General features: G+C 33.2%; 1 protein-coding gene across 1 annotated transcript in view; it reads right to left on the bottom strand.

Annotated features, from left to right (window-relative positions):
• The window catches only part of OGFOD3 (2-oxoglutarate and iron dependent oxygenase domain containing 3), an 83,772-nt gene that overhangs the window by 52,194 nt on the left and 19,080 nt on the right, over nucleotides 1-12,498 (bottom strand). Inside the window, exons 4-7 of the mRNA XM_074225214.1 lie at nucleotides 9,702-9,744; nucleotides 5,970-6,095; nucleotides 1,360-1,424; nucleotides 290-346 (exon numbers count right to left, since the gene is read on the bottom strand). Coding sequence (XP_074081315.1) covers nucleotides 290-346; nucleotides 1,360-1,424; nucleotides 5,970-6,095; nucleotides 9,702-9,744 — 291 coding nt within the window. The remainder of the gene's footprint in view (nucleotides 1-289; nucleotides 347-1,359; nucleotides 1,425-5,969; nucleotides 6,096-9,701; nucleotides 9,745-12,498) is intronic.

Here is a 12,498-nt window from a genome sequence, read left to right as displayed (position 1 = left end):
GTCACTATTATATTCCATTTTCTCTGAATCAATTTCCAATCTCCTCAGTGTACTCTACTGCAAATCTACATTTAGCAGTCAGGACTTTTTTTTCCCAAGATCACAAAGAAATCATCTTATACTTGATCATGGTTAATCATCCACCAAAAAATATGTATTTAAAAGCACATGCCGTATTTCTTGAATAATCCAATGCAGATAGTTTGAACATTTAAAAAGAAGATTTTTCTGTAGTCTAATATTAATAAATTCAAGAATGGATTGTTTTGACTTCTTTAAATTATTTTACCGGTATAACTGAAAATCCTCTTCTGAAAAGATATCTTGTATTTTTGCCCCAAAGTATCTGTAAAAAACAAAAATATCTTAACAAAAAGATATGTTACACAATTTTATCTTTTAAAATCACCTTTTCCTCAATCATTTATCTAATTAATGTGGCAAAAGAAAATTCCTAAAAACTAATTTGTCCTTTGAAAAGAAATTAAAGTTTTTTAGTGTGGGGACCAAAAAAAAAAAAGACCTTCAAAAAGAACATAAAATTTATACTAGGCAAAACAGCACTCATCAGGATTGAGAAAAATAAATATAGGTTCCCTCACTCAACAAAAGCAAAGGCATTTCAGTTTATGAAAGGAGATGGAATGAATCAGTTTGGCAGAATAAAAAGAACACTGGGAGGATCTGAATCCAGATCCTCCCTATTCGACTAAAGGACCTTGTCCAAGGAACTTAACTCCCCAGACTTGTAAAACAGGGGATTGGACAAGGGCTTCACTGAGGTTCCTTCTAAACCTAAATCCATGATTCTATGGATTCCTGAATTTTACTACTGACAGTTCACTCAACTGAAAACTAAACAGTGCAAATTTATCTAGGATACCTTCCTTTTTTTCCCCATCCATCCTACCCATTCTTCAAGGTCCAGATGAAGATATATTTCCAAGAAGCCACTCTCAACCATTCCAACCACATCAAGCCTTCCTGTCTGTGAACTAGAATTATAACTACCACTGTTAATTGCTCCCTAATATTACACATACACATACTGCCTCCTCAAGGAGATTATAAATTATTTGAGGTAAAAAACCCAACTCTTAATTGTTTTTCAATTCTTCAAAGCAGTTTAAAAAATTCTCAGATTATTATACTACTCCAGATCTAGTACTCTATCAACCTTAAGAAAGCTTATAAATGAAATTAATAGGCTATGAATTTTCCAAATTAATGAAAATAAGATTCAATCTTAATAAAGAGGTCTATGTCTAGAAACACTGGAAAGAAATACCACAAAAGTTATTTTAATTTCATATACTCCCATGATATAACATTGGTAGGCTAGAGATGTTTTATTATTACCTGTACAGATTTACAAAATGCTTTCCAAAAGAAAGTGCTCCAGAATGTAAGTCTAAGATGGAAGCCTAGGAAAAAAAATGAGAATGAAATGAAAACTTAGTAATGAAACAGCAGAAAAAATAATCTGTTGATTCAACTGAGGTATATAGGTAGTGCAACTATCTTGTTTGCATAAGAAAATAATTACTTTTTATGATTTGATGTATATACTTATTCATTTACTTTTTCAGTATTTTCCTTAATTTAACATTAGTTATTTTTCCTTTCCTTCCTAATTAGTATTTCCTATAGTTTTCAATATATTATAGAAATCTTCTAGAGAAATGGTAGAGCACAGTTTATGAAAGTAGATATAAAGGCTATAAGTTGTATAAGAGACTGTGAATAAACTGCTATACAAATCATTCCTATTTTTATTCTAAATTATCTTCCCTTTTCAAAGTTCAAGTAATAGGAAAACAATTCAATCCAAAACTTTATAACCCTAAAACCAATTCTGTATTTATGGCTTACATTTCTCTTATTAAAAATTCATTAAAAACTGCTGATAAGGATATGGAAAAATAGATACATTACTGCATTGTGGGTGGAGCTATAAACTAGTCCAAAAAGATTGAAGAAAGAGGGAAAACATCCATGTGTACAAAAATAATAGAGCAGCTTTTGTTTGAGGTGGTAAAGAATTAAGAATGGAAGAGATACCTATCAATTGGGGAATGAATGGTTAACAAGTCAATGGTATATGAATGTGATGGAATAATATTGTTTCATAAAAAAATTATGATTGAGTTGGTTTCAAAAAAACCTTGGAAGACATATGAACAGAAATAAAATGAAGTGAACAGAAGCAAGAGAATAATTTACAAACACAACAAAAAATAAAGATGATCAGCTTTAAAAGACAGTAACTCTGATGAACACAATGACCCACTACAATTTTAATATGCTATCTATTTCCAGATAAAGAACACAAATAAATGATCTCAAAGTGTATTTTGAAGTCTATTTTTTTCTCTTATTTTTCTTGTTATTTTTTATTATGGAGCATAGTTAATTTGAAAAGTTGTATTTCATTACTGAATATTTATATTAGGTTTTTCTTGGTGGGAGTGGGAAAGGGTGAGGGGAAGGAGAGAATGTGGAAATAAAAATGAAATCAAACTGAATTTTAAAAATTCATAAAAACTTTCTTGATACTAATATATTTGTAGAAAAATGATATTTTCTACTTTTTCTCTTAGTCTAAGGATATATGAAAACCATTTTGTTTTCTCAAAAAAACTTTCACAAACATTTCTGCAATGATCAGAAACTGAAATTATTATGTAAAAATTCAATGTCAAAAATTTACAAAAACTCAGATAGTAATACTTTCAGTCATTCACACTTCTCAAAATATTTTGTGTTTTTGCCAAAATTAAATTAGTTTTAATACATGAGGTCAGAGAGGATTACTTCATCAAAGGAGTACCTTAATACTTTACAAAAAAGGAGCTAATCATAAATGATACCTTTTTTGTTTGTTTGATATAAAATAACTTTTCACTTCTGGGGACATGGCCCAAAGGAGAGGCCTAAGGTCAGTATAGAACATGAAGAAATTCTTATGTCCCACAAAATCCACTCCTGTCTTTGTGGACACTCATGGGGGAAAAGAGCAGAAAAGAGGAGAGAGAGAGAGAGAGAGAGAGAGAGAGAGAGAGAGAGAGAAATAGAGGTGAAAGATTTATGCTATCTCATGAACATGACCACTAAGGAATATACATATTTCTGAGTATTACATTCACCTTAATAAAAATAAATCACAAGCTGAAACACAGAGGAATAACAAACATTTAAAAACCGAAATACTAAACCCATTCTTCACAGAACCAAGAGTACAAGCAAAAGACATAGAATTAAATAGAGACTTAATAACAAAATCATAAGGAATGGGTGGGTCAAAGGAAATAACATAGAAACAACAACTATGTGAAAGATCATGATAATAAGAACATATAAAAATTTCTGAGACATAGAAAAAGTCTTCAGAGGGGAAAATTAGACATATAGTAAAAAAAGAGATTTAATAGAAATGAATATGAAAATTTTTAAATCAGAAAACAAATAAACATAAAAAAGAGAGTGGAAATACTGGAAATTAGGAGAAATACAATTAAATGGAATCTAAAAAAATCTAATAAAATTATTTTTGAAAAGACTAGGAAAATTTGTGAGAGGGAAATCAAATTAACTCAAAAAATGAACAAAGTAAAACCACAATTACAGAAAAGAAGTACCGAGAAACATTGTAAAATACCACTGGTGCGATAGGAAAATGAAAAAGACTAAATAGGGAGAAAAGACTAAAATTACCAAAAATCTCAAGAGGAAGAAAATTCAATTAAAGAACTTGAACATCAGCAAAACAAAACAAAAAACAAAAAAAAGGGATGATATTGCTGTCAGAAGAGAATAGCTGGAGATCAGGTAAAAGAATATTAATATATAACCAAATATTTCAAATCAAAGAAATCTATATTAACACCTGATAAGGTGGAGGATACTGTAGATTTCCAAGAATTCAAAGAACCACATGGTAAGATACTCTCAAATGGTTTAAAATCATTCTTAAGAAAAAAAGCATTTCACCAGATTCTTTTTTTTTCTTTTTAGATTTTTCAAGGCAATGGGGTTAAGTGGCTTGCCCAAGGCCACACAGCTAGGTAATTATTAAGTGTCTGAGGCCAGATTTGAACTCAGGTATTCCTGACTCCAAGGCCAGTGCTCTATCCACTGTGTCACCTAGCCGCCCCTCACTAGATTCTTATATGAGATACTGTCCTAATTCCTGGGAAGGATAAAACAAAGCTATATCAGCAATATCACTGTATTAAAAAACTAAACAAAATCCTATTATACAGACTATAGTACAGGAAATTGTTCATTATGATCAAGCTGAACTTATATATGATTTAATATTAGGAAAACAATCAACATAATCTTATTAAAAATAAAAATACCTAAAACCACATGATTATCTCAATAAATATAAAAATTATGCTAAGGAAAAAACTCTCCAAACCAAAGACTTCTTAAAGAAGGATCTTTTTTTATTATCATAAAAACTATCCATCAAAAGCCAAAAACAAATATCCCAGAAACTTTCTCAATAAATATAGTAGTAAAAATGTCTTCCCCAGTATTATTTGAAATAATTCTACAAATGCTACTAGCAAGGACAAAAAACTAAAGATGTAAAAAATAAAGAGGAAATAAAACTATTCCTATTTGATTGTACATTTATTCCTACATGACATTTTAGAAAACTACCAAAGATACCAATTAGATACAATCAATAGTTTTAGCAGGGAGCAGGTAGGTAGCTCAGTAGATAGAGAACCATCCCTGGAGTCAGGAGGACCTGAGTTCAAATCAGACCCCAGATATTTAGTAATGGCTTAGCTGTGTGACCTTGGGTAAGTCACTTAACCCTATTGCCTTAAATAAGTAAAAAAAAATTTTAAATAGTTTTACCAAAGTGGCAGGATCCAAAATAAACCCACAAAATCAAGTCTTTCCATATAAAAATAATAAGATCCAAGAGGTAATTATAAGAAAAAAATGATAAAAAAGAGCAAGTGGGGTAACTTGGTCTTTGGTATGCACCAACTCTGAAGGACACTTACCCTATATGTTCAATATCTAAGGTGATCAGAAATTCATATTCACAGGCAGAGATTATCAGAAAGACACATCATGGCTTCCTTCCCATCCTGTCAATTAAGTTCTGTTTTATTGGCTTAAGATGACATGATAGAAGGTGGAGTCCCTGATAGATATTGATGCTACTAAACATGCCAAACTCACATCGTTATTTTTTTTAAACAGGATTCTCTACTTAACTAGTAGATGAAGATGATACTGTGGGTAAAGTTCACCTGATTTTCTTCTTCAAATTTCCCCTAATGTATTATGTTCAGTTCTAAGAACCACAATTTAAGAAGAAAATGGATTTGTGTGAAAAAGAACGAAAATCATAAAAAACTGAGGATCAAGTAAAGGAACTTAGCATCTTTAACCTGGAGAATAAAGATTCAAATAGGTTCAAATGCAGATTGTTCCATTTAGCTTTAGCCCCTGAGGTCAGAATGTAGTAGCAATATAAGAGAGATACAAAAATATAAACTTGGGCTGGCTATCAGAAAAAAAACAACAACTAATAAATAGAACTCTCCAAAAAAAGGGATGGTAGGTTTTTCCCTCATTACAGTTCTTCAGTAAAGATAACATCTTATCAGGATATTATGAAGGGGATTGCTTTCATGTATAAGTTAACTACTTAAAGACCATTTTGACTTTTAGATTTTGTAATTCTCCATTGCATGTGTCCTTGAAAGAAGAGACCCTACTGATCATGCAGTGCAACATCATCCACAGAAAAAAAGAATTGACTTTGAACAATTGAAAATATGGTAAACCACTAGTATTTCTGCCAAGAACACCCCAAAGGATGGAATGTAACTGAAAAATGACTGAACAACAAGACTTAATGGCAGCGGTAGCACAGTGGACAGTGTTGGGTCTGAAGTCAGAAAGACCTGAGTTCAAATCCAACCTTAAATACATACTAACTCTGTGACACTGGGCACATCACTTAACCCCATTTGCCTCCATTTTTGCATCTGTAAAATGAGATGGAGAATGTATCTTTGCCAACAAACTCCCAAAAAGTTTTCACACGATGTCAAACAAGACTGAAAAACAACAAAAATAACAGAAAATATAATTTATTAAAACAAAATACATATCATATAATTCCCTATAATCCCTTAAACCTTTCATCCAAATATCTCAAAAATCTCTACATATATCACCACTTTCCCAACTGTCAACAACATTTGTTCTTTCACTATTTACAGAATGCAATAAAGGAATGCTGAGTGTAAGAAAAGGAAGGATACAAAAAAAATGGAAGAAGTGGTCCCTTAGAAAGTAAATAATCAAGTTGTTAATATAGATAGTATAGTACATGAAAAAGACAAGGGAAAAAAATGAAAAAAGCTTAAATTTTGTCAAAAAGAAAGGACTTTTATTTTCTCCTAGAGGGAAGAAATGGTTAGAATTTTAGGGTTTTTTTATGCCAGTTATTGTATAACTACAATGAACAAAAGTCTCATTACTCAGAAGTCATTGAAGAGATGCAATGTAAGTGAGTGAACAGACTGCAACATCAAAAAAAAAAAATAAGAAATTGAGGAAGCAGGATAAAAGATGTTATTAAAAATATATGGGGGCAACTAGGTGGCACAGTGGATAAAGCACCAGTCCTGGAGTCAGAAGAACCTGAGTTCAAATCCAGTTCAGACACTGAATAATTACCTAGCTGTGTGACCTTGAGCAAGTCACTTAACCCCACTGCCTTAAATAAATATTTTTTTAAAAAAATTTTAACGTATGAATGGAAAAGATGGGTAGTCACATGTGATAATAGATGAGATAGTCCATGTATTTGCATCATCACAATGTGAATATAAATCAAGTAAGGTTTCCCCAGCACCCTGGGCGGATGTTGCATAGCAAGATATAGGGGGACATGAAAAAGAATCATATAGGATAAGTAAACATGGATGAGCATGGACGAAATATTCACACTGATGAGATCACAAGATCACTTAAGAATCTCACTATGGGGGGCAGCTGGGTGGTGCAGTAGATAGAGCACCAACCCTCGAATCAGGAGGACCTTAGTTCAAATCTGATCTCAGACATTTATTATTTTCTTAGTTGGGTGACCTTGGGCAAATCACTGTGGGGAGAATAAACTGGTCCTGGAATCAAAAGGATGTTTTCATTTTTTTATTTTTACAAGGCAATGGGGTTAAGTGACTTGCCCAAGGTCATACAGCTAAGTAAGTAAATCAAGTCACTGAGTTCAAATCTGGCTTCAGACACTTACTAGCTATGTGACTTTAAGCAAACACAACCCTAATTGCCTAAAAAAAAGAAAAAGAAAAAGAATCTCACTATGTTCACATAGTAGTCATTTAATAAATGACTTTTGAATGGCAATGTTTGTTGAATTTAGAGACACATATATAAAGAGAATAAAAACATATGGAAACTGCTTAGATGTGGGCAATGTAGGACTATATTTTGCTTTGCCATGCATATCTGTTATAAGAGTTTTAGTTTCCTTTTTTTTTCCATTTAAGGGGAGAAATAACTAGGAGGAAGAAAGAGAAAAATAAGGAGAGGAGAGAATAAGAAAAGAGAGTCATTAAAGGGGTTTTTTAAATACACAAAAGAGAACAGAAGGATATCCAAAAAGAGCCTAATCAGGACAGCTCTTAAAAGTAAATTCAGGGGCCAGCTAGGTGGCACAGTGGATAGAGCACTGGCTCTGGAGTCAGGAAGACCTGAGTTCAAATAGGGCCTCAGACACATAATAATTACCTAGTTGTGTGACTATGAGCAAGTCACTTAACCCCATTGCCATGCAAAAATCAAAAAATTAAAAAGTAAATGCAGAATTTATTGTAGACTTAAAAAGAAAGCTGTACCATATAATTTAAAGTTTCAATAAAATCCTCTTTTTCTGTTCCATAAATGTATGGAAATGCTCAATTAATTTGGTGTTTACTAAGTTTAGAATAGAATCCCTAAAAAAATTAACCAAACAAAAAATGCATATAAATCTTCATTAATAGAGATGATGACAGGGAATAATCCAAAGTAGTAAATATTCCCAAAGTATTAGATTTTAGTAAACCTGTCCATATAGGTGTTTCCACTTTTTGATGCTCTGCTTATTTGATGGTGTGATGCACTGGGAAAAAATACTGGACTTGAAGTCAGGAGAATTTAGTCCGGGTTCTATCTCTTAATAGCAATGAAGGATGGCATATCCAAATGCTTGGCAACTGATGTTTACTTGTTCTGAATATAATTTTTCTAACCCATAAAAATAAGGATAATAAGACGTACACAATCTAATATATAAGGTTTTTCTTCAAAAGATGCTCATTAAAATGTTAAATCAGCATATAAAAGGCAAATATATAGTGGTTGTTATCTACTCATTTCAGAATTTCCAGTGATAGACGGATGAAAGCAATGATGATACATATTCAGAATGCATTGATCATGCACTCAGGATTTCTTCTTGCAACAATCCTCTTAAAATTGAACAACTAAAAATGTATTGTGTCTCACCATAAGCTAGGACCTCTTCATTTATATTTGAATATATGATGACAGATGTGCTAGGAATTCATTATAGAAGGATCATCAATTAAGAGACAGATATCAGAAATCCGAGAAATGTTCTGGCTCATTTTAAATGTTCTAGTTTATTTTAAAAATGAAGAATCTGAGGCTCAGAGAGGTTAAGCAAACTAGTACAAATTCACGAGTAATAAATGGTGAGTCAGGATATGTACTCTTATTCTCTGACTCTAAACCAGTCTCTTTCCACTATTACACTGCTTCCTTGATGCCTTCATCATCTCAAAATTGAGACAATGGTGTGAAAAAGATCAGGAGGCTCTGGATTAAACATTATATCAACTGCTCAATTTATCCCTGCTACCTACTGCAACCTTAAAACAGATGGTGCTATCTCTCAGAATGATACAAAATATTAACCAGAGAGCTATCTAATCTCAATGTGCTGTGTTTTGGTTTAAGAATAATCATCTAGGGGGTAGCTAGATGGTGCAGTGGATAGAGCACCATTCCTAGAGTCAGAAGGAACCAGAGTTCAAAAACAAAATCATCTAGAATTTTACTACTGTTAAAGTTTATATGAAACTTCAAAAATTTAAATTCTATTTTATCAACATGAATTTGTGTTGCTGTTTAGTCATTTTTTAGTCATGTACAAACCCCATCCTGGGGTTTTCTAGGTGAAGATACTGGAATGGTTTGCCCTTGCCTTCTCCTGCTCATTTTAAAGATGAGGAAAGTGAGACAAACAAGGTTAAGTGACTTGCTCAGGGTCACAAAGCTAGTAAGTAAGTATCTGAGGCTGGATTTAAATTTAGGAAGATGAGTCTTCCTGACTTCAGGCCCAGCACTCTACCCACTATACTTCCAAGCTGCCCCTCTACTTCTGTACTAGAACATAAAATCTTTTTTTCACTTGTGATTCTTTCTCTCTTGAGCAATTATTCTATTAGTTACCAAAGATTTATGTGGTAAAAAAGTGGCAAGGGCTAGGTGAAAAAACAAAACATTTCTATGTAGATCTCACCTGAAAGAAAAAAAAAATATTGGCAGCTTTTCATTTTCTCCAAAGAAATGTTTAAAAATTCTTTTCAAACTTTTAAAAAAGTAAAAAAAAAAAATAGAACACAACTCACCCCTCCTTCAGATCCTCCTAGTGACAATCCCTTTTCAGCTATACTGTAGAGAAGGAATTTAAGATGAGAGAATATTTTAAAAATTTTTCACACCAATACATATAAAAATAAAATATCTAAGTGAGCAACTTGAAAGTAACAGATTTTTACTTTATAATGACACAGACTATATTGAAATAAACCTTTAATTAGAGAAACAAGGTATTAAATTAGGAGAAATGAACCCGGAAAAGTCTTGGATTCAAGTCCCAATTTTTCTATTTTCTAGCTTTGTGACTTTGAAAAAATAACTCTAAAAGTCTTGGCTATAGAATGGGAATAGTATTACTGACCAGACTACTTCACATGACTGTTAATAATAAGAATCAAATGAAATAATAAATATGAAAGCATTCTGAAAACTGACAAATGATATACAAATAGAAACAGTGGTATTATTATCATCTTTTTCAACTTAAGTTCCATATCTGTCACTTCAAGGTAATTAAGTGAAAGCCACAGTTTATCCCAATGTAAAACAAGATCTATCAGGTGCTCGCAAATCTGGGCCGGGAAACAAATTATATATTTCGTATATTTTTTAGACTCCAATCAATATGCATTTTATTAAAAGTCTAGTAGGAGAAATATCTACCAGAAATCCATAATATTTATGCAAGTTTATGTTTTCCTAAGGCCATAAACAGATTAGGTTAGTTTTTCCTCAAAAGGCACTAGAATTTTCCTTAAGACTTGAATGACTCAAGACATTAAAGGCTCAGGTCACTGACTTAAATTCTTGGTTGTTACATAAAAACCCCATTCTACAACTAAGAAAACCTCCTTTTATTAACTAATAAATATTACAAGAGTACTTCATTTCAAAATAATTTTGAATTTGAGGTACTAGCCTCAAATCGGGTCTGATCAACTACATAATAGCTAAATACCAAGAATACAAAGACAAAAATGAAGCAATTTTTGCTCTAAAAGAGCTATCAGGGAGACAACATGATTATTTAACATCAAAATATATACCAAAGAAAATACAAGGTTATTTTCATGTCAGGAGAAGTGAGAAATCAGCAAAGGTCATCTGTAGGAGAAGTCACTCGAGGTGAGTTTTGAATGAACCCAAGGATCCTAAGAGGTACTTGGGTGGAAATAGTGTATTCAAGGTACAGGGGACAAGAGACATACTGTTTGTTGTGTATGAAGAATAGCAGGACAACCAGTCTGTCTGCAATGGAGATTTTATGACAGGAATAATGTGGGATGTGTCTGAAAAGTTAGACTAGAGTCAGATTATGAAGGGATTTAAATACCAAAAAAGTTCTCAGGCTATTCCCCCCAAAAACTATTTAGCTCATATCTTAACCCAATATATAAAGTACTGTAAAATTAGATCCTATTCGCTGAAGAAAGATTACAGGCTTAGATGGAGACCGAGGAAGATAAGGGCAAAAAAATATGAGGAGGGGATAAAGGAATTTTTCTCTAAAGTGCCAATTCATTCATTGTTTGACCTTCATTCTCAAAAAGGGCCAGTGGCATCAAGAAAGTGCAAATAAACTGGATTTAAGTGAGAGAAGCTGTGCAAAGTCACCAGTCTCATTTTCTCCTCTGAAGCCCTCTTGGTCCAGTGGCAAGGTATAGAATGACTGGAGATGGCCCCCTCTGCAGTAGGAGACCTTGGCCTTTTTAAGCGAGGTCCTCTTCAAAGAGCCAGTGACAATTACAAAGATAGGGAGAAAGATAGGGAGAAAAACAGGAGAAGCCATTAGGATAATAGTAGGTAATATATGAAAAAGAAAGGATCACAATCTTGAAGGGTGCTCAGAAAGAACTAAGCCAAGCCTGAATCTATCCCTTCACCTAAGAACCCTGGGGAGCTGGCGGGTACTAATTAATGGTTGTGTCTGAATCTGTGTTCTGCCTGAATCTGTGTTCTGCCAGGGGCACGCAGGGGACCCCAGCTTTCCTCCTTCGTGACTGAGACCAAAGACAAAGGGACATGGTACTGGGAAGACGGAGACAAGCAGAGGTGCCCTAAACCAGAAGTAGGTATTGGTCAGCTACCCAAAGTCTTCAGGGAATAAGAGAATGTAAGTTAGTGATGCAGTCCACAAAAGAAGTATTGGGACAAATGGAGCGGGGGAAAAGGAAAGATATGATAGAAAGTAGAAGCCTTAGGAGTTTACTGAATCCTCCCTTCCTCCCCACCTTCCTACCAACAATTCTACCACCAGAATGTTGCTTTACATAAATTCTAAGGAACTGATAAATACAGCAATAGTGCCTACAAAGTATGGGAAGGACAGTATCCGGCATCAGTTAATGAAAGAAGAAATTTTAAGCAGTGCCTTTAGAGAAGGAAAGCTTTCTGTGGCCATAAGTGAATTCTAGGTGGTTATCCTACCCATCTAGGAACACATGTAAGTCAGAATCTACTTATACTGACAAAAATCTTTAGCGGAAAGAAAAATTATTTTAATGATGGTATTTGAAAAAAAATCAACAAGGAGACATCAGGTTCAATTTTTCCAGATAAACATTATACAAACCCTATTGTCAGTTGCCACTTGAGGCTAATGATCAAAGAGCTTGGCTAATGACTTGGATTCTATGTCCAATGTAAGAAAAGAAAATGAGTTATCTCCTATAAGAATATCTAAAACCTCAGAAAGTAAGATGACTTTTGAGACTCCAACAATAACTCATCTGGAGCATGGGAGCAAATAGTCTTGATCTCCTGACACAGACTGCAACAATAATTCAGTCACCTACCTTCTGACAAAGAAGTGTGTGGATTGAGAAA

This window comes from Macrotis lagotis, chromosome 2 (assembly GCF_037893015.1).
Source record: "Macrotis lagotis isolate mMagLag1 chromosome 2, bilby.v1.9.chrom.fasta, whole genome shotgun sequence".
NCBI lineage: Eukaryota > Metazoa > Chordata > Mammalia > Peramelemorphia > Peramelidae > Macrotis > Macrotis lagotis.
Note: the sequence above shows the minus strand (reverse complement) of the source record. Positions and strands in the feature narration are given on the sequence as shown.